The sequence below is a fragment of the Sminthopsis crassicaudata genome, chromosome 2 (genome assembly GCF_048593235.1).
Source record: "Sminthopsis crassicaudata isolate SCR6 chromosome 2, ASM4859323v1, whole genome shotgun sequence".
In the NCBI taxonomy this organism is placed as follows: Eukaryota; Metazoa; Chordata; class Mammalia; order Dasyuromorphia; family Dasyuridae; genus Sminthopsis; species Sminthopsis crassicaudata.
In genome coordinates, this window is record NC_133618.1 from 431,819 (window position 1) to 454,601 (window position 22,783).

Genomic DNA, 22,783 nt, shown 5'->3' on the forward strand with positions numbered 1-22,783 from the left:
ATGTTGATTATACTCTCTATAGTACCACTCCTGAATGGAGCTGAGGTTGCGTCTGGGGCTGAGGTTGAGTCGGCTGAGGTCCAGGGATTGAATATAGCTAACATCTGCCCCATTTCAGCTATAAGAGATTCCTGGTTTAGCCCTTAACAAGTTAAGTTCCTTATTTATCTATTAGCACGCTCACTTAATCTTTAACAAAGTTTCCTCGTTACTCACGGTTCTGGGTCAGAGAGACTGAGATCTAGATTGGAAGCTTTTCCACTGGAATCAGGACTGTGTCTGTCCCTGTTCGGGCGCCAAATTGCAAAGGTCTGGTCTAGCTCCTCTTGTCAGGATAAGTAAAAGTCCTTGCCCCACGTTGGGCGCCAATTGTAACGAGCTGTCGTCTCCAGAAGCTGCTGGATCGCTCTCTGGGAAGAGATCTGCTGTGTCTTCTACTCAAATCTCTCCGACAGATTCTTCTTCCTGTAACGAACCGTTGTCTCCAGGCAGTTGCTGTTAACTCTTGTCCAAAGAAGTGACTTCCCTTCCTGCAGAGAGCCCCGTCAGGCCTGATGCAATTCAGAGTCTTCTCCTCTTCCTGGATTGCTGTCCTCTTTATCCTCCCAGAGAATGGGCGTGGGATAATGCAAGGGCTTCTGGGAAGAACCACTTCAGCCAATGGGCTTGCTCCTTCTACCAAGTCAACCTGAGTTCTCACCTTGTAACTATCCAGACAACCTCAGTTCTCACTTAGTAATCCTAACACCCTCTGCAATAGAGGAGTCCAGTCTGGCTCTTTTATAATGAAAGATTTAACTAAAGGGGCCTGTGGCTGGAGTCCTAAGTTGGTTCCTGGATGGGTTTAAGGGAGGACTAGAATTTGCTAGGTGAGGGTTTGGAAATCTGAGCAGATCATTAGAATGGGGGCTAGGACCACCCAAGTTGGCTCAGATCCCATGAGGATTGTGAGACCCAAATATATCCTACTGGAATTCAAAGGAGTGCTTTTGACCTGGGTTTGTGAATCAAAGGTCCTAGCTTCTTGAATTGATCAGCTAGAAGGGGCTGGAAATCAGGAAGGAATAAATCAATTGAAAAGCACTAGTCTTAAAGGAACCACAACCCACATCAGCGCCTTGCAAAGGGCCCAAACAATTTGCTAGGACCCTGCCCACTGTGGCTGATTAAAGGGAATTGTAACAATTCTCTTATTGCCATCAACCTTATGACCACCACTCTCTCTTACTAATTCTAGGTAATTCTTGCTAATTCTAAATTAAGGTCCAAGGTCAAACCAGTAGAGAAATATCTCAAAAACAGAACTAATCTCAGAGGTTATTTCACTACATCTCTACCTAGACATGAATTTTCTCTTTCAATGGCCTGAAATTTGCTCAAGCAGCTTTTCCTCACAGCCTATTCCTCTGTGGGATAGGTTTAATATTTGGAATGTTATTCTAACAAGCATCAATTTGAGCTGAAAACTCTTGGGTGACCCTAATATAGGAAGCTGATGGACAGTTTTCCTAACCCATTGCCCTCAAACATCAGCACAGGCAAGAGGAAAGGAATAGAAGGGAATAAGCATTTATTTTCACTCACTATATTGTCAGGAGTGGAATGGTTTTTTTTTTGTTTTTTGTTTTTTTTTAACAATAAAGTAACAACAATATTGTTTAAGAACAATATTAAGCAAATAAATCATTTTGACTTCAATTACCCATATTAATGATAAAGGACAAAGGGAAAAAGACGCTTTTTGCATATGAATGGAAGCCATCTCTAGAGTGTGTGAAGGCAGAGAAAGGAAAAAAATTATTTGATAAAATTGTCTAAATGAAAAAAGCAGCAAATTGTGCAATCATCTTTTTTAATTGTACTATGGTATAAAAATTCTAGTTTTGTTCCATACTTTAAAAGAAAACTAAATATTATGCCACTTTACCTTCAAAACAACCTTCCAAGTTAGGTGGTATTATTCTCCCCATTAAGAATTGAGGTAACCCAGGCAGATTTTAAGTGCTTGCCAAGGGGCACAGAGCTAGGAACTGTCTGAAGCTTGAGGTAAGCTCAGGCACTTCTGACTCTATGCCCAGGTGTCTCTTAATTGTGCCACCAGCTCCCCTTCACTTCTAGATAATGGAAACCTTGGGAGGAATAATCTTCTATGAAGAAGATGCCCCCAACCCAGATCCCTGTTGGTCAGGCTTGAGGCTGCTCTGGCCCAGTATCACTCCTCTGTCCAGGTGCTGGATTAGGACTCTCTTCCAGAATGGAGCCTGGCAGGAGAGGAGGCGGGACATGGACAAAGGTTTTGGGCTTTGCATCCCTTGTGCCCAAGAGCACCGTGTACATGGCAACAGAAAGACTGTGCGATGATCCTTTCTAAAGGCTCTTCTCAGTGATGTGGTGATTCAGCCAAACTCCAGTACACTTGGGCTGGGGAGAACCATCTGTGGGCACTGAAAGTCGATCATAATAGAGTATTTTACCTTCTTTGTTGTTATTTGTTTGCTTTTCCCCCCTTTTTGATCTTATTTTTCTTGTGCAGCATGACAAATGAGGACATGTGCATAGAAATGTTTAAGGTACTTTGGGTCCCTTGCTCCCAGAGGAGGGAGTGGAGGAAGAGAGGAAGAAAAGTTTGGAGCCCAAGGTTCTGCGAGGGTGAATGTTGAAGACGATCTTTGTATCTACTTTGAAATTTTTGAAAATAAATTTTGAAAAAAATAAATGAAAACATTTTGAAACATTAAAAATAATTATACAGCAGAATAATGTGGCCTATTTGTTTTGTGTTAAATAAGCACTAATGTTTGAGGAAAAAAGAATAATATGTGTGCACATAATAGAGCAAATCTCAAAATGGAGTAGCTCTGGGTCCTCTCATCTTTCCCTAAAGAGAACTAAGTGACAGCTTCTCCCCCTCTTCATCCCTGACTGATTTCCCGCCAAGGGCTTCCGGGCCCAAGGGAAGATAGGATCTCTGGTTTGGGGCCTTCATGGGGGCTGGACCAAGAAGGCCTGAGGAGCTGCCCCGCCCCCCAGGGAGGGGAAAGCAGGGGCAGGAGAGCTGTGGTTACAAGAGGCTTCTGGGAGTTACCAAGAAGGAAGTGCCAGACTTGGGGAAGAAGTGCCTAGAAATTCTTCTTTAAAACATTTCTTAGCCTGGGCGTCCTGGGCTGGTCCCTGAATCTGTGTCTCCCCCTCTCTAACATGAGGAGGTCCCTTCCAGGGATCATCTGGGATCCCACAACAAGTCACTGTTTGGGATTTGGGGGCTTGAAATGCTCCTGAAAGAGACAAAGGGATCAGGTGATCCAGGAAGAGCTTATTTCCTCAAGTCAGCCAACCCTGAAGGGCCAGCTACACGCCGGGCTCGGGGCTAAGCGCCAGGAGCAAAAGGAGCGCAAGGGACGCCCCCTGCCGTGCTGGAGGCCACAGACTGCTGGGCGGACGCACCGGCACCGGCAGTGAGAGAGAACCCTCCGGGGCCCCGCGACAAGCGGGAACGAACGGGGACTCACTCACTGCTTAGGGAGGACGGGAGGGTTTGAGGAGATAGAACGTTGGGAGGGAATAGTCAGAGTGCAATAGCACAAGGGCTGCAGGAGTGAGGGGTGCTTATGGAGGAGGACGGAGGAGTTCTGATCCAGGACATTTAATTCTTCCTGGTTCTCATCCCGCACCATGTGGTTTAAGGCTGAATTTTAAGGGTCGTTTGCCTTGTAGACTTGTAGAGGGTCCAAGATCCCAGTGACTGAGGAAAATTCAGTACAATCCAGTCCTGATCTACAGTTACTGATGCTGTGCAGCCCCCGACTGTCCCAGGAGCCTTTGGCTTCCAGAGGGTCAGAGCGTGGGCTCCCCTCCTGGGCGTTAGTCTCCTGAGGCAGTTTCAGCAGGGGGGAGGGGGTCTTTCTGCCAAGGAGGAGGAGGGGCGAGTGTGGGAAGGGAGGAGGAGGAGGCTGAGGGGAGGAGGAGGAGGAAGAGGAGGAGGAGGGCTTGGGGAAGAGGAGGAGGAGGCCCTGGGGAGGATCGGGAGGAGGCCGAGGGGAGGAGGAGCTCTCAGAGATGAGCAGCCCGGAGGGGGGTGTGGCCCAGGAGCGATTTGAGCCCTGTGGAGGACTCGGGAGGTCTGGGAGGAGTTTAGGGCCGAAGATCTTTGTGTGAAGGGGGGCAGGGCTGAGGTAGGAGAGGCGCCGGGAGGCCCAAACCCAGCCCCTCCCTGTGATTGGAGGAAAGGGCTCCACCGCCCTGGGGGAGGGACGGGGCGGGGTTCTTGGGAAGACCCGCCCGCGCGGGGCTGCCGGAAGCAGGAAGTGTCACCGCTCTCCATTCCCTGCACACAAACTGCTCTGCCTTCCTCTGAAGTTCCTGTCTGTCCCGTCTCCCGGAGCTCGGATCTGTCCCCGTCTCCCGGAGCTCGGACCTGTCCCCGTCTCCCGGAGCTCGGATCTGTCCCCGTCTCCCGGAGCTCGGATCTGTCCCCGTCTCCCGGAGCTCGGACCTGTCCCCGTCTCCCGGAGCTCGGATCTGTCCCCGTTTCTCGGAGCTCGGACCTGTCCCCGTCTCCCGGAGCTCGGATCTCTCCCGTTCCCCGGGATCAGCGACACTCGGAAGCCGGGCCTGTCCTTGCAGCCCCAGGTAGGTCGGAGCCTGCAGCCCCCGGGCTTCCTGACTTCCGTGGCCGCCCTGGCCTTGGGGTCTCCGCTCCGGAACTCGCGGCTCGGGGCCTCCGGCTCCGCCAGGAGCCCTCCTCTCCGCCGCGGCGTCTGTGCGATGAGCTCCCCCAGCCCTAAACCTTCGCTTCCGCACTTGGCCAGATTTCCCGTCGGGTCGGACATTCCCAGACTTCAGACTTTGTCCTCAGAAATCCGGGAGTCCTCCTTTCAGCCTCTAAGCCCGCTCCAAGCCTCAGCTGTCCCAGAAGCTCCCGGCGGTCCTCCCCACCTCCGGGTAGACCCCAGGACAGCGTCTTGGCGCTTTCCCAGGCTCCGCGGTCCGTCAGGAGCACTCCTCTCACTCCGCTGGCCCTGACCTCCTCCCCACGGACTGCGCTCTCCTGCCTTGCCTCCCTCCCTTGGAGCCCTCAGGGTTGAATCCCACTTTGGATTGAGTCTCTCTGGCTCTGGCTTTCCCGATCATTCCGGGGGCTCCCTTCCTGACCTCTTCTGATCTCCACCTCCCCCCTCCCCCTCCCTCCTCCACAAAGAGTCAGTCCCCGGAGGGTGTGGGACGGGGCAGGTCTGCAGTTCCTCTCTCCGGTGAAAGAATTCTCCTCCTCAAAGCTCTCTTGATTAGTAATAAATGCAAGAGGTGTTGAGGGGCAATATCAGCTTGGAATCACTGCCAAGAAACATAATCTAAAAACGTTATACAGAAACAATAGAACAGAGTAGGTAAGAATGCTTACGTTTGTATCTGAATAGGCTTTTCTGCTTCCAGACCATATGGACCAGTTTGTAGAACTAGGAGAGTTCTTCTCCAGAAGATGTAAATCCATTTAAGTTGCATAAGATTTTGTTAGCGATTTGACATACTGGGCTGTCTGGTTCTGCTCTCATCAAGTCTATGGCTGGAATGATGACATGTGTCAGTTCTGTTGAAGGGGGCAGAGGACCAGGTGCAGGGAGAGGCTGACTCAGGAGCCATGGAGGCTGACTGGACTCCTCCGTCTGGACTCCCCAAAGCCCTTGTGCCTCTGGGCTCTCTGTAGGAGGATGGAGAGGGGAGCACTCTTCCTCTTCAGACCACCTTCTCTCCATTCCTGCCCCTCCTGCACTGTGCTTTTACTGCCCAGGGTCCCACAGCCAGGGTTGAGGTACGAGGTGCCTGAGACCAGATTAGAACTCGGGTCCTCCCGAATTCAGGGCTGTGCTCCATCCACAGCGCCCCCTCGCGGCCCCTCCTGCACTGTTCTGCAGGGGGCAGTCTGGAAGCCCTGGGGGACCTCGCACTCCAGGAGTTGCTGTGGGCTCCTCCTGCTCAGAAAAGAGGGGAAAGTCCCCTCGTCCTCTGGGAGCGTTTCCCGCTCCAGCTTCACGTGACCAAGGACTGGCCCCAGCAGGGACCGAGTCAGAGACAGACACCCAGAGTGGGTGGGCCCAAAGAGCGGTCCCCCAGGCCGGGAGCCCCAGGCAGTCCGCTGGGCTTCTCTGGCACAGGCAGAGGGGGGAGGGACGCTCCTGGAGCTCCTGGCCTTGCTCTGGGATTTCTGAGGGGCTTAGAATGAAAGCCCCAGGGTCCCCTGGGACCTCTGTCTGGAAGAGCTTTGGCCTTGTCACTTCTGAGGGTCCTTCCAGGGTGGGAGCAACAGGACCCCGGGATGGAGACGGGGCCCAGAGGGAGGAAGTGGACGCAATGAGTCACTCTGGTTGCTTTGCCACCTCCACAGGGAGCCGGGAGCCAGAGGGGATGGGCCCCGGGAGCCTCGGACCTCCTCCTCGGGTGAGTGCAGTCCATCCCCAGACCCCAGCCCATCAGCAGCCACAGCCATCCTTGTGGCGGGGGCAGGGCCTGATGGACGGGTCATTTCTTTACAAAAAGGGGGACACACAGCAGTAACAACCCTGCCGTGCCCAGCGGATTCCTTGGGCCCCTGGCATCTGGGCACCGAAGCCCGTGCACGCCCCCTGCTGGGGGTTATTTCATTACAGAGCACTGAGGAGGTGCTCCACTTGCTTCCTCAGGAATCTCCTTCCCAGGGGTCAGATCTGCTCCCTTTGGCCCCCCCCAGCCCCCTCCCCACCCCAAGTCTCTCCTGCTCTTGGCCTCCTGTGGCCACGCTGCCCTGAAGCTCCCGTCTCCCCCTTTCACCTGCTCCACTTTCCCTGGGAACAAATAAATCCAAGCCCCTTCCCACAGGGCCCGGCCCATCCCCCCTTCCTCCCCCCCTCCTCCCTTCCCCCCCTCCTCTGGCAGACAGCTGCTGCTCCTCCCTGATCCTCAGCTCCTGGCTGCTCTTTGTGCTAAGCTGAGGTCCCCGCCAGAGGGCGCACCTCCTTTCAGGGCCTCCCCTTCTGTGCCCTTCCCCATCTCCCACACTTGCACTGGGCGCAGTCCCGGGTCTCTGTCGGGGCCTCGGGCTCCTTTCCCCCTCAGACAGAAGGAGACTCACTCAGCTCCATCCCTTCCCATTGTTTTGCTCAGGACTGATCCCTCCCTCCCCCCTCCCCCCTTTTCACTGGGTGCGCTCCTCCATTCATCTCCTGTCACTTACTCTTCCTTCCTTGGGCAGGCTGGAGGAGGTTCCCAAGGTCCCTCCCTCTGTGGAGATTTCTGCCTGCCGTGGGAGCGGCCCCAAGGGGGCGCCGCTGGGTCCGAGCGGCCCACAGCGGGGGAGGGGAGTGGCGCCCCCACAGGGACTTCCTCGGTATCACTGCCTGCTTCACTTGCTGCCTCCTGCTCTGAGGCTGTGTCAGCCATGTTGGTACTTGCCTGGAAGCAGAGTCAGTTCTCCTTGTTTCCTTCTCTGCTTTCTGAATCATTTGTGCCAGACTTGCCTGGGAATGTCCAAAGTCTCCACAAGGGGGCGCGGAGGGAGCAGACAGGAGGGAGGGGGTGGGGGAGGAGGAGGCGGCCTCCCCCCTGTTCACTTTCTCCTCCCTTGTCTCTCTCTTTCCTTCCTCTTTACTCACCTGGTCCCGCCTCCTCCCGCTCCTTCACATCTGCTTCCTGCTGCCCTCTCACTTCCTCTTCCTGGGGTCACACCCGCTGCTGACAGCCTTCCTCCCAGCCCCTTCTTCTCAGATTCTGGACCATAAAGGGGCGTTCCTTGGACGGTTGGGCCTTTTCCTCCTCCTGGTTTTCTTGTGGTGTCTCCTCTGCTGTTCGGCCCCGGACTGGATTTCAGGCTCCGTCCCCTTGATCCGAGTGGGTTTTCTTTCTGTTGGTCATGTTTTATTTCCCTTCTCATCACCACATCTTGTCTCTTGGGTTTATTTGGGTTTATTTGGGATTCGTTCCCATTTTTCTAGGTTTTTGTATAATGCTTAATCTTCCCTTTTCAAGTGAGTGTTTCCCCCTGAGGGCAGCTTAAGCGGAAACTCAGAAATTTTGGAACATTATTTAATTAATCATTTTCATTTTTCTGTTGTTTTTTATTGTGAGGGCATTGGGGGTTGAGTGACTTGCCCGGGGTCACACAGCCGGGCAGTGATAAGTGTCTGAGAGCAGGTTTGAACTCGGCTCCTCCTGGATTCAGGGCTGTGCTCTACCCACTGCGCCCCCTACTGCCCCCATTTCCTTTGACGGAGTTATCGCTGCCGAGTTCTGCTCTCGCACTCAGCCATGATGGAATTCATCCTCACGGGTCAATCTCCTTTTGGGTTTGTATTTCCGGTGCCGATCTCTGAGCCAGTTTTCACTCTTATTTCATTAGGGAATGAGAGGGAACATGGACCATTTCTACCTTCTTACATTCGTGGGCAGGATCTGTGATACAGTGAATTTTTCTAAAAGTTCCTTGTGTCGAAAAGAAATAGGCGTCTTCCTCTGTGGTCCCCCGTCCTGAGTCTTTTACCTCCACCTTCTCTAGACCTTTGTCCATCTCTTCTCCTCGATTTCCTCCTGCTCGTCTTCACCTCCATTTCCCTTCAGTTCTCTCACACATTCCCCTCCCCCTCTTGCTCTTCCACTGGTCCTGTTCCTTGGCTTTCTAACTGCATCCCTTTCTCCCTCTCTAACAGGGACCCCCCTCTCTGCCCTTGGCCTCCATCTTCCCCTCCTGTTTTGCCTGGATTCTCATTCTCGGGCCCGGGGCTCTCTGCCCACGGGCGCTTTCTTTTTCCTTGACGCTTCTTACCCTCAGAGCCTCCAAGGCCCCGTTCTGAGGCTGTGCTGCAGGGGTTTCCGCCACTGCGTGTTGGCCAACGGCACAGACGCCTTGCTTTCAGAGCCCAGGGCAGGTGTTGGAGAGAACCCTGCTTCTGCTGGGGAACATCCCCTGCACATGATCCATCCTGCCTCGCCGTCCTTTCATTTTTCTCCACGTTCTCCTCCCAATGCCAACCCTGTGTCCATGCTGTCCTTCTCCTCCAAGGGCTCGTGTCTCCCAGGAGGGACAGCTCCCCAACCCCAAGACTAGTAGATTTTTCAGGCACTTTAGGTCCCCTGGCTCCTATGAGACCTTTCATCAGTGGAGCCCACCTCCTAAATCCGGCCTCCTGCTTTTCTCCACCTTTCCTAATTCCCACCCTCCTCCCCCCTCCCCATGTGGGCTTCTCCTTGGCAATCTCACAAACTATAAAAAAGCAATAAATTCCTCAGATGTTCAGAGGTGAAATAATAGATTAGAAGAAATAACCTGAAAATTGTGGCTTACACTTAGACCATGATGAGGTCAGGGTGGCAATTCCTTGTTTGACATAAACATGTCAAATTTACAATGGCCATTCTCTTTGGCAGAGATGGTTCATTTAGGAGAAAAGGTTATAGATAAAATGAAAACATAAAATGGGCACGAGAGGGAAATATGAAATGCGCTTGGAAAAGCAGAAGGATCACCAAGGAAACGAGTTTGGAAGAATTCATTAAAAGGACATGCCGTGGGGCCCAAAGATGCCATCCCATTATGTGTTGCATGATAAGTCATTTCTCAGCTTTATTTCAGCTGATCCCAAATTCTCTCAGTCTCTTAATGACCACAGTCTCAAGAGCTGACCCTGACTCTCACAAAGCCTGTGACCTTTGGGCAAATCCCTGCTCTGAGTTTCAGTTTTCTCCAGCAAATTGGAGCAGTTTGGATTCTACTTCAGAAGGCTCTTTCTGCTCCTCATCTTATGACTTTTGATGGTTTAGGAGATGGTGACATTCAAGGATGTGGCTGTGGAGTTCACTAAGGAGGAGTGGGGTCTCTTGGTCCCCTCTCAGAAGGAGCTGTACAAGGAGGTCATGGTGGAGAACGCCAAGAACCTGCTCTCCCTGGGTAAGGGCACTTCCCCTGATGACGGCAGGTCTGCACTCAAAGGGAAAATCTCCATTCCCCAGGGTGCGAGATTGGGGGATGGGGAAAGAGAAGAGCAAGTGCTGGTCTTTGCCTTGCATGATAGGACCTGGGGATGTCCTTTGTTGTTCCTGAAACTCTCTCTTACCCATTCCAGATCAAAGATTAAATCAGGGGAAGCATCTGAAACATGGAACTAATCTTAGAGGTTAGCCTCTACCTGGACACAAATTGTGTCTGCCAAAGGTCTGAAAATTTCTCACACAGCGTTTCCTTTCAACTCATTCCTTTGGTGGATGGGTCTAGTATTTGGAATATTCTTCTTTTTTACAAGCATCAATTTGTAGCTCAAAGCAACTGTTGGCCCTAGAGTATGGGAAGTTTCTCTTTAATCTGCCTTAGTATTGCCTTCAAATTCCAGCAAAAGCGATGAGACTCAGACAGCTAGGTGGGCATTTCTAAGTGGTGGGAAAGGAATAGAAGGGAAAAAGCATATTTTTTTTACCTACTATGTGCCCGGTGCTGTGCCATATGCTTTCTTTACAATACTATAACATTCATTAAGAATAACTTCCATGAAATTAGTTATTTTGACTATTTCTAAGTACCTAAATTAACGATAAAGGACAAATCAAGAAAGATGGCATTTTCATCTAGAGAAAAAACTGAGAAATAGAAATATGGTGGTTGTGTTCTGGTTGGTTTTCTGGAGGTCTTGGAGCAGCCTTCCTTTCAGTTGAGTAATCACCACAAGAATAGCCAGGTGTTAAAGTCCAAAGTCCAAATTCTTTATTGTCTCCTTGCCTGTGACCTGGGCTAGCTTGGTCTCATTGGAGGAAATACAAGAGGACAGGCCACACCATAGTAGGGTGAGATGGAGTGAATCTCTCTGAGTCCCAGAATTGTGCTCCAGCCTCCAGCCACCACAAAAGTGGACAATGGAATGAATCTGTCTCTGAATCCCCATTAGCTTCTTATATGCTCTGTTATAATTACATCATCAGAGGTGTGAATCCATCCTAGGTGGAACTCTGTAAAGTACTAAGTACGTGTACTGAACTAGAGAACTGTGAATCACCATGTTAGACTAGATAATTATCGCTTATCAGTTCCACTGAGTTAACAACTTGTAAGACAATTTGTTTCAGGTACATAGTTCTGGCCCATAATATATGGTTATTATAATTTTACATAAATATGTGTGTGTGTGTGTGCGCGCGCACGCATATATACCTTTACATGTCTGTATATTATTTATTTGTGTATAAAAATGTCTATGTAATGGCAGCCATGCCTATGTTGGGGACAGGTAAAGTGAAGGGAAAAAATGTATGTGATAATTTTGTTATCGATTTGAAAGTAATAGAAAGTTGTACATTGTGGATTTACAGTTTCACGTGCACTCATCTTTTTTTAATGTGCTATTGTACGGAAATGTTTGTTTGTAACTTAATAATAGAATAAAATATTGTGTCACTTTATCCTCATCTTCACTTTCCAAGTTAGGGTGATTTTGTTATCCCCATTTAAGAGCTGAGTAAACAGAGGAAAACAAACAGTTTAATTGACTTGCCCAAAGGTGCAGTTAGTAATTGTCCAAGGCTCCCTTCAAACTCAGGTACACTTGTCCAGGACTCTCCATTGAACTAGGGGCTCTCTTTAAGTAATAGAAAATGGACACTATGGAATGAGTCTATCCTTCTGTAAAAAAAAAGGTGTACTAAGTTTGTGGTCCCTTTTGATCAGGCCTGAGGCTGCTCCCACCCACTAACTCTTTTTACGCAGGTCTGGGATGAGAAGTTTCTTCCAGAAGAGAGCCTCACAGGGCAGGAGGTGGGAGGAAGGTTGTAAAGGCCTGGTCGTCTCTAAATTATCCTTCCAATCTGCCCTCTCAACTCACTCCCAGACTTGACTCATCTCCAGGCCCAATGTTGCCTCTTTTATCCTCCCAGAGAATGGACATGTGAGAACTCAAGGGGGCCTGGGGAAATATTTCAACCAATGAACTTGCTCCTTTTAAAGGGGCATGTGAGAACTCAGGGGCTTAAAGGCTTCTTTAACTCAGGCTTCTTAAAGGTGCAAATTTCTTTTAAACATGTAAATTGTCTCTCAGATTCCAAAGGTGTAAACTCCCCCTAAAGGCTGGAACTAAAGGTGTGAGTTCTGACCTAGAGAATTGCCCAGACAACCTGAGCTCTCTCACCTTGTAATCCTAACATCTCCCCCATTCTTTTGATTTAGAACATAGGGTGGTTATGATTTTGAAACATAAATCCATCTGTATTACACATAATTACGTAAGTTACATAAATACATAGTAATATAACACATGCTAGAAGTAATGTAACAAATAACATGATCAAATCATAAATTGGGAATAAGTCCATTATTCCTTAGTCTCATCTTGTGTTAGGAAGTCCAATGATTCCTGCTGGATTTAAAGTTCTTTAACAGTCTTCTTATTAGCCATGCTCCTTCAGTGTCAGATGTTTCTTAGATCTTCTCCTTTGTTTTGAGGTCTTTCTCTTTTTCTGTCTCTCTCCAGGTGCTTGTTGCCACCCATGTGTTTCCTTCTCTGTCTGTAAAAAAACAAGCAAACCCTCTCTCCCAGGCAGTTAACCTATCTAATTTCCTTCTATTTACCACTTTCTAAATCTCTTCTCATCATCTGGCAATTACATTGGAGTTGTTTGCACTGGACACAGCCCTGTTGGTTTAAAAGGCCTGTATTCTCCCCAAGTGTAATCCATTTCTGCAATCTGATTGCCTTTTGGCTGACTCATCACGTAATCCCTTTCTTCCATGGATTACTCTTCTGCTGATAGATCACATCAGAGTCCTGACTTCTAAAGGCTCTTTGTGTCTAACCTCAGTTGCCATCATGCTCCACCTATCTTTTGATTGATATCTTGGAGCTGGGGTCCACTTCTCATTTCCCTGGGTCAATCTGCATTCAGAGGCCCAGTGGAAGCCCTTGGGACATTTTCCACATGGAGTTTTAGGTCTTCTATAACCCTGTCTTCTCCCTATCTACTGAGCTCTTAGATGTCCAACTTTTACACGTTGGAAACATCGACGAATTTCTCTAGAAGTCCTTTGCCAGGAGGGACCCTGTCTTTCTATGTTCATAATAGTCTGGGTGTAAAAAGGATTTGTTCCTACTGTAGGACTGCTGATCTCTTCTAAAGGAGCATCTTTGTCTAGTCCCCATATAATTCTCTTGCAAATCTCATTGGCATTTTCCTTATCCGATGTCTGGTCATCATTTCTGTAGTAATTGTCCAAGGCTCACTTCAAATTCAGCTATACTTGAAACTATGTCCAGGACTCTCCACTGAACTATGGGCTCTCTTTAAGTTATGGAAAATGGAAACTATGGAATGAGTCTATCATTCTGTAAAAAAAGGTATACTAAGTTCAGTGTCCCTCTTCATCAGGCCTCAAGCTGCTCCCACCTAGTAACTCTTTTTTATCCAAGTTTGTGATCTGACGTTTATGCCAGAAGGGAGCCTCACAGGACAGGAGGGAGGAAGGGCCTTTGTCTCTCTATCAGAGGAAGCTGTAAAAATAGAGGGCACATCCTCTGTTAGGTGACTTGCTCTACAAGCCCCAGTGGGTGAGAATGGACGGATATGTCTGAACATCAGGGGCTGAATTTCAGCATGGAGCAGCTCTGGACCCTCATTGTTTCCCTAAGGAGAACCAGTGGCCGACTTCTCTCCATTTTCTTTCTAACTGCTTTCCATGCCCAGGGCTTCCAGTTCTCAGAGAAGAGGTGACCTCTTATTTTGAGCAAAGATGGATGCTGGACCAAGAAGGCCTCAGGAGCTGCTCTCCAGGTAAGTCAGGTGAAAGCAGGTCTCTGAGAGCTATGGCTACAAAACTCTTCTGGGAGTTACACTGAAGTAAATGCTCAGTGAGAAAGACGAGACTTGGAATTCTGTAATGGATATTTCTTGGCAGCAGTGACCAGGGCCCCTCATTGACCCTCGGTTTCCAATCTACAAAATGAGTGGATCACACTCCATGGCCCTGTTGAGCCCTTCCAGTGCTCATCTATAATCTTATAAGAAGCCACTGTTAGGGATTTGGGGCAATGGAACTCTCCTGAAAGTGCCCCAGGCGATTAGGTTTGGGACTTGAGCCATTCTTAGAACTTCTAGTCAGTAAACAATTAAGGGCCTGCTACAGGTCAGCCCTGGGCAAAACACCAGGAACACAGAGAGATGTGAGGGACATGCCCTGATCTCCTGGAGGTCACAGAGTGGCAGACAATACACTAGAGACTGTGGAGAGACCCACTGTGTACCAGATGAATTGAATAATTTAGTGCTTCACTGCATCATTAATTGGTGAGGATCATAATGGTTTAAGAAGGAGAGCAGGACTGGGGAAGAAAGAGCCAAAGTGAAATAAAATAGCTAGCACTTCTACAGCCCTATTTACCATGCTCTGCATTGTCTTATTTTATCCTCATGAGAATCCAAGGACTTAACTGATATTATTATGCCCATTTGACAGATTAAAAAAAACTGAATCTAACAGAGATCCTATAACTTGACCAGCAACTTTCTGAAGTGAAATTAAAATCCTGGGTTTCCTGGTTCAACGCCCCATCCACATGTTATCCACTATAACTGTAGTTTGATTTTGAAACAGATATGATGAACATAGTCATATGTGTATGAGGTAGAAAACAGGAGAATTGGACAAGCTCCTGTGGAGACATAGAAATTCATTTTTTAAACTCTAGTCCGTCAAAGCAATTGCTAATTAGTATTAAAAAAAAAAGATTTATATTTATATTGGCTCTTGACAAGTATTGCACTAAATGACAAATGTACTCAAGAGTCCATTTCAAATATTGCTTTATGTTGCTTTTCTATAATATTTACATACAACCTTTGAAAGGATAGTAACTGAATCCCTACTGAATGACCAACCCATGTCCCCAACCAATTCCTTTGAGAAACAGCCAGATAGAAGAATAATATAATTAGAGGAAACGTTCAAATTAGAAAATAAGCTTACACATGTCAATGAGTGGCATTTTAAGATCTGATTTTCTGGAAAGGTTGTGGCCTTCCATGATGATTTCATAATGACTCTCCTGTCCCTGCCTCCTGACCATGGTTCTCAAGTACTCTGCCAGCACTGCTGCAGGAATGCAGACCCAAGTCACATCTTACTCAGGCGATTAGAGATGGAGTTGCTAGGTAACCCAGGAAGGAGAGAATGACACTTGTCTGGGGAGAGACAACCCCATGGATCTTTGCACTCCTCTGCCCATTTGTATATGAATGTTCAACCTTCCTGGCATGCTGGGAACATTGTAATATCATTTTCAGAAACCGAAAGTCTGTACTTAGTCTGTTGCACTTAGAAGGAGCCAGAGTTTGATGGGATCACTGCACAATCCTCCTCTGCAGTGTGTTGGTGATTGTGAGAGTTTGAAATCACTGAAAGACAACTATTAAGGTGGAAATGTACACATCTGTCTCAGAGGACAGCTACCTGTATAACCAACTCAGGCATTTATTTACCACTGAAGGTGCCACTGAGACATTTTTGGGTGAGATCTCTTGAATCATTATCTCAATCCTTCAAGGGATTTGTGAGCTTCTGAAAGGGAAAGGATTGGCATAGTGGACCTCCCTTCCATATCACAGGATGGGGAACTCAATTTTCCATATGAAACACATTTTCAGATGTGGATATTTTTATACTTTTTTTGTGTGTTATGTTATGCAGGGGACACATAATGATAAAGGTATTTTTTTTTTTTCTCCTGAAGCAGTTGGGTTTAAGTGACTTACCCAGGATCACACAGCCAGAAAGTGTTAAGTGTCTGAGAGCAGATTTGATGTCAGGTCCTCCTGAATTCAGGACTATATCCACTGGGCCACATAGCTACCCCATGATAATTGTTTAAAAAAGTCATAACTAGTAGCTATCTCAAAAAAGTAATCTGTCAGAACAAAAAAACTTTTGATGTAAGTTATACTCAGGTTTGAGTTACAAATTGTAACAAGTGGGTTAGCCTTCTGAATATGATCTCAGATAATGTAATCAAAAAAAATTAAAATTGAAAGTCATCATCATGGAAATTTGTTATAGTTACAGGTAGGATGGAGCATAAAATAACTTGAGTATTTAGTATATATGCACCACATGACAAATCTATTGAAAAAGCATTGAAAGTAGAAATAATGAAAGGCAAAGGGAAAAATGCGTGGAGATCCTTTGTCGCATACTGTAGGCAGAGCATGTCCATTCACAGAATGTAAATCCTAGTCTAAGCTGCTGGGATTGAAGTCAAATCACTCAGCCATTCTGATCTGAGTTGTGAACCGAATCAGAATGAAGGCCCTTTCACAGTTGTTATAGGTTTATTCTGAGGTTCCACTGTAAAAGTGCATGAAGCTCCTTAAAAATGTCTTTTTGGAATATAAAGTAATGAGATTTAAAGTGTTTGCTTCTGCCCATTTAAAATTTTTCTCTTTGCCTAGGAAAAGAGAAAATAACTGAGTTTCTCTTTTGCTCATGGACAGAAGGGAATATAAACAAACATATATATGCTCTGCATCAAGTTTATATTTCTTTATTGTTTTCTTTCTTTCAAGCAGAGCTCAGATTTGGAATGAAGGGAACTCCTGCAGATATAAGCCATTCTGGGTTTCAAACTCACAAGCAAAGCCTCATGTGTGATAGTCCCTGTAACTTTACTTGGAGAGAAATCTGTGAATCACATGAGAGAATCCAGATTGGGGAGAGACATTATGAAGGTAACCAATATGGGAAAACTTTCATAAAAAGAGGAATTCTTACTGTACACCAGAGAATCCACACAGGAGAAAAACCTTATGAATGTAACCAATGTGGAAAGTCTTTTAGACAAAATGGAGCTCTTATTAAACATCAAAGAATCCACACTGAAGAGAACCCTTATGAGTGTGAACCCTGTGAAAAGACTTTTAGAAGAAAGGGAGCTCTTACTAAACATCAGAGAATCCATAGTGGAGAGAAACCTTATGAATGTAACCAGTGTGGAAAGGCTTTTAGATGGAAGGATAGTTTTATTACACATCATAGAATCCACACCGGAGAGAAACCTTATGAATGTAAACAATGTGGCAAGACTTTTATTAAAAAAGAATATTTTACTGTACATCAGAGAATCCACACTGGAGAGAAACCCTATGAATGTGAACAATGTGGAAAGACTTTTATTAAAAAAGAATATCTTACTGTACATCAGAGAAAGCACACTGGAGAGAAACCTTATGAATGTAACCAGTGTGGAAAGGCTTTTGGAATGAAGAGAACTCTTATTGCACATCAGAGAATCCACACTGGAGAGAAACCTTATGAATGTAACCAGTGTGGAAAGGCTTTTACAGTAAAGAATGCTCTTACTGTACATCAGAGAAAGCACACTGGAGAGAAACCTTATGAATGTAACCATTGTGGAAAGGCTTTTACAGAAAGAAGAACTCTTACTGAACATCAGAGAATCCACACTGGAGAGAAACCTTATGAATGTAACCAGTGTGGAAAGGCCTTTACAGGAAGGAATGCTCTTACTGTACATCAGAGAATCCACACTGGAGAGAAACCTTATGAATGTAACCAGTGTGGAAAGACTTTTGGAAAAAGGGTATCTCTTACTGAACATCAGAGAATCCACACTGGAGAGAAACCTTACAAATGTGACCAGTGTGGAAAGGCCTTTAGAAGCAAGGAAGGTTTTATTGGACATCAAAAAATCCACACTGGAGAGAAACCTTATGAATGTAACCAGTGTGGAAAGACTTTTATACGGAAGGGAGATCTTATCAAACATCAAAAAATCCACACTGGAGAGAAACCTTATGAATGTAACCAGTGTGGAAAGGCTTTTATAGGAAAGGGCAATCTTATCCAACATCAAAAAATCCACACTGGAGAGAAACCTTATGAATGTAACCAGTGTGGAAAGACTTTTATACGAAAGGGAGATCTTAACCAACATCAGAGAATCCACACTGGAGAGAAACCTTATGAATGTAACCAGTGTGGAAAGGCTTTTATAGGAAAGGGAAACCTTAACCAACATCAAAAAATCCACACTGGAGAGAAACCTTATGAATGTAACCAGTGTGGAAAGGCTTTTATAGGAAAGGGAGATCTTATCAAACATCAAAAAATCCACACTGGAGAGAAACCTTGTAAATGTAACCAGTGTGGAAAGGCTTTTATAGGAAAGGGAGATCTTATCAAACATGAAAAAATCCACACTGGAGAGAAACCTTACGAATGTAACCGGTGTGGGAAGGCTTTTACAAAAAGGTTATCTCTTACTAAACATCAAGGAATCCACAGTGGAGGGAAACCTTATGTATATAACCAATATGGAAAGGGTTTTATATAAAAATCTGACTGTTAATTGCCAAATCTATGAAGAAATGTAAAGGCATTAAAATAAGGAGGAAAATGAATTAGGGAGAGAATCCTGGGAGAAGATGTGGTAGTGCTGATGCCTTTTGTACTTGGCCACCTCTAACTATAAGGGGGAAGTGAGGAAGGTAAAATAAAAGAGCACTAGAGGGGGCTGATAACTTCTTAGGCATACTGGATCCTTTTTTTCCACCTGGTCACCTACTTGAAAGGCAGCATCAGAATGGAAGGGCACTATATTTGGAGTCAGGACATGGGTTGAAATTTTGATTCTGCAATTCTGGGCTTGGGAAAGTAATTTTATTTGACTGGAGCTCAGTGCATGTAGACTAGTGTTATGTTCTGTTCCCACCCTAAATCCTTTAAGAAGCCAAAGAAGAGTTTTTAAATGAACCCCATGCCTCCATGCCATTTATTACTGGTTCTCAGCTTCAGATTAAGGGTAATGACTCAGATTACTTCATTAAGCCTTCTGGGTGAGATATGGCAGTTTGGAAGAGGCAATAAGAGATCACCAATTCTAAACCTAGATCATTGTTGATGTAGGAAACTTGCACATCCTTTCTAAATGAAGAACTCTGTGCAACTAATGAAATAGGTTTCTTGCTATATTTGTTCAGGCAGAAGATATTTTATTAAGATGCATTTAAAAATGAAAGCTTTCAACTTTGAGGTTTCATCTTAAATCCATCCAATTGACAGTAATAATCCCAAAAGCTGGAAATAGCACTGGGGGAGGGTGGTTTATCGAATTAGATACACAGTAATACAATATATGTAGCTATGTATTGATGGTCCAACTGTTCTGAAAAGTCATTTAGAGTCAGGATTTATTAAAAGGTGATGATATGTCACATACTTTGTGATAAAGAGACCCTGCAGCAAAGCTTGAACTCTAAGGAATTGAGGGAAAAAAGGATTCCATCTACACTAAAATATTCATTGCCATGGATTTTTTTTTTATTTTTTTTTTAGTTTGGTTTTTTGGTTGTAAATAAAAAATTGATGAATTTTAGTTGGAGAATGTCTAAACAAGTTATGATAATGCACATACTGGAATATTGTGCCATGAAAAAAAAGTGGATAGGAAGAATTCAAAGAAGTATGGGGATATGTAAATGGAGATAGACTGAATTGAGAATAAGCAAGAAAAACTAGCTACATGGTGATTCCCTCAAATACTCAGATATCCTGATTGATTTCTTCAATTCGAATTTCTTCCAACAATGTAGATCCAGCAATGTCTGTCTGTCCATCCTCTGCGACTCTTGCCCAGGTTTCATGTAAGTTCATCACAGAGCATCTATCATGTATGATGGAATCCTTCTTATTCCTTTCTGCTACCATTTCAAGGGCACTTGTAAAGTGTTCTGGCTAACTACTCATCAGCCCTCTTCCTTACCATGTGACCAGCTCCTCTCCTCTTGTCCCACAATTCTTTAATGTGAAGAATGAGCAAAGTCAGTTATTCCAACAGAGGACACAAGAAAGTTCACAAAGTGCATTGTTTAGCAAACATCTGACTCCCTTAACAAATGGAGAGAGGCAGCTGCCAGAGATGGTACCAGCTGGAGTATAAATGAACTTGTGAAATCTTGTAACTTGGTAATCTGTTTTGCTAACAGTGGAAAAACACAACTTTGCGACCCTACAATCTGTCAGTTATTGATAGGTTGATACATTAGACAGAAATGGGGGACCATCACATTCGTCTTGGCTGGTATCTTGCCACTGGGCTCAGATGGTCCAGAATTAGATAGAGTAAGGCTATTGACTTTGCCCAAGTCACTTGCCAATCAAGACATCACTTGCTGATGGCATCAACCCTCTTTGAGAACAAAAGCCATCTTCAGGGGGGGAAGCTCATGAGTTCAAAAGTTCAATTAAAAGCTAAGTTCAGTTTTCCATCACTCATTTTTAATTGGAAGAAAACTCTGGCTGAAGTTGAAATGTGCATTGTTTCTATAAAACACTCAAATTCCAAAGAAATTGTTCTCTCAGCACCACTTGCAAATCATTTCATGCCCAGGAAATTTATTTTCTACTTGGTTCACTATTGTGATTTTTTTCTAAATCATCTATTGTTATATTTAACATGTGTTGGTAAACCTGCCATCTAGGGGAAGGGGTGGGGGTAAGGAGGGGAAAAGTTGAAACAAAGGGTTTTGCAATTGTCAATGCTGGAAAATTATCTATGTATAAAATTTTTGTGAAAATTAAATAATTTTTAAAAAGCATCTATTGCTACCTGTACTAGCCCAGACAGTGCCATTTCTGGAAATGCTGTCTCTATTTTTGTACAATTGGAGGAAATTTGCTATCAGTTATTTCTGCAAGATCCAGGTGGCAAGTATCAATGTTTTTGTGATAAAAAAAGATGTTGTTCCCAATTCACATTTCAGACTTTCAACCAATCAAATTGTCCCTGTCCCCGTGATACTGTTCGTCCTTTACCTATTTAGATTGTTTTCCCCACCTACCAACTTCTGTTTTTTGTTCAATCTTTAAAATGGGGAACAAGAGAACTTTTCATCCTTCAGGTCATTAGCTCCATTAAGAATCCATTAGTCCTCTTTACTATTAAAATTGTGCTTACTTAATAAACTGCTAATATTCAGAGCTTTGTCCCTCACTTGACTTGAGTTGTGACAATTAGGCCTGGTGGTCTTTAGATCACTCATACAATCTCTCCTGAAAGAAGGTTTAAGTTTATAGAATGAATGCTTGGAGGAGACCATTGCCATCAAATTGAACCTGATAGTCTTTTGCCTGATTTGTTGTTCAGTCACTTCAGTGGAACCAAAGATACTGGAAATGGCTTGAAAAAAAATTTTTTTTTTTTTCCCCAGCTCATTTTATAGAAGAGGAAACAGGCAAACAGGGTTCAGTGAGGTGGCTGGACTGACACACCTAATCTGAGACAGGATTTAAACTCAACAGGCAATTGAGTCTTCCTGGTTTAGGGTGAGGGTTGGGGCTTTGAGCACTATGGGCTCCTAGCAGCCCTTGGTCTTACCTTAAAGGCGGCTGTAAGTGTGGAGAGCATTTGTCTTTAAGTCATTCAGTCTTGTTCCACTCTTGAGGGTCAGGAAAGTTATGTCATTCTGTCAACTTCAGGTGATCAACTTGAATCAAGTTGCTGAGACTAACAGTGGTTCAAAGGTATAATTTGTACACAAATTCTTCCAGATTCAGTTTTATAATTTTTGCCATCAATGGTCAATCTTATCAGACAACAATCATTCCTATATTAAGAATAAACTAAACACCACCACCATCTTGGATATTGAGAGGTCTTTCCCAATCAGAATTGGACAGTTTTCCTTTAGCAACGTCTTCCCCAAGGCTGATAAGATTTTCTGACCTTTTCCAAAGAGAACCCACCTGTTAAATCCCAGGTCTTTCCATATAGAATTTTCAAGGTCTCTCCCTCCCCAAATCTTAAAGTATTGTTTTAAAACAAAGAATGGTCAAATAATTCCTAGTGTTGCTAAGTATTGTAACCCTACTCTTGAGCAGCTGAATTCATCATTTGGCATCCAGATCCAAAGGGAGTTAGTTCAGTAAAGGTATAATTACATCACCCTCTAGAAGTCATTTGTTCATTAGGAACTTTTCCTACACAAGGGTTTCCCCAAAATCCCAATACAAGCAAAATTAGAAAATAATAAATGATATAGATTTGAAATATCAGATGGCTATTAACAAATTATATCAATTCGGTCACAAATTCCTTCTCCACAGATCTGAGGTCAAGTATCCTATGGTCTATTTTGTTTATAATATTCTTTTTGTCTAGATCATAAACCCATTTTGATCTTATCTTGGTAGGCGGTGTTAAGTATGGGTCTATGTGGGTCTATGCCTACTTTCTACCATATTAGTTTCCAATTTTCCCAGTAGTTTTTGTCAAATAATGAACTTTTTATCCCAAAAGCTGGGGCCTTTGGCTTTGTCAAACACTACATTACTGTAGTCGTTGACTATTTTGTCTTGTGAACCTAACCTGTTCCACTGATCAACTATTCTGTTTCTTAGCCAGTTGCAAATGGTTTTGATAACTGCGGCTTTCATAACATAGTTTTTGATCTGATACAGGTAGGCCACCTTCATTTGCTTTTTTTTTTTTTTTTTTTTCATTAATTCCCTTGAAAGTTTTGACCTTTTTTTCTCCCAGTTCAATTTTGTTATTTTTTTCTAGGTCAGTAAAATAATATCTTGGGAGTCTGATTGGCATAGCACCGAATTAATAGTTTAGGTAGTATTGTCATCTTTATTATATTCATTCCACCTATCCAAGAGCATGTGATATTTTTTCCAATTGTTTAGATCTGACTTTATTTTCATGGAAAGTGTTTTGAAGTATTGCTTATATAGTTCCTAACTTTCCCTTGGCAGATAGATTCTTGAATATTTTAT

At 44.9% G+C, this 22,783-nt stretch overlaps 1 protein-coding gene across 8 annotated transcripts; it reads left to right on the forward strand.

The window, feature by feature from the left end:
- The first annotated feature begins 4,081 nt into the window (after nt 1–4,081).
- LOC141553868 (uncharacterized) lies at nt 4,082–20,981 on the forward strand. Of its 8 annotated transcripts, none has more exons than XM_074285295.1 (5): nt 4,083–4,629; nt 6,380–6,432; nt 9,784–9,910; nt 13,681–13,767; nt 16,552–20,981. In XM_074285295.1, the coding sequence occupies exons 2-5, from the start codon at nt 6,400–6,402 to the stop codon at nt 18,336–18,338; spliced, it is 2,034 nt and encodes a 677-aa protein (XP_074141396.1). In that variant the 5' UTR covers nt 4,083–4,629; nt 6,380–6,399; the 3' UTR covers nt 18,339–20,981. The 8 variants fall into 8 exon arrangements, with proteins under 8 accessions (XP_074141399.1, XP_074141396.1, XP_074141398.1 ...); XM_074285297.1 differs by having other exon boundaries at nt 4,085–4,629; nt 16,555–20,981; XM_074285298.1 differs by lacking the exon at nt 6,380–6,432 and having other exon boundaries at nt 4,082–4,629.
- Nucleotides 20,982–22,783: the final 1,802 nt, after the last annotated feature.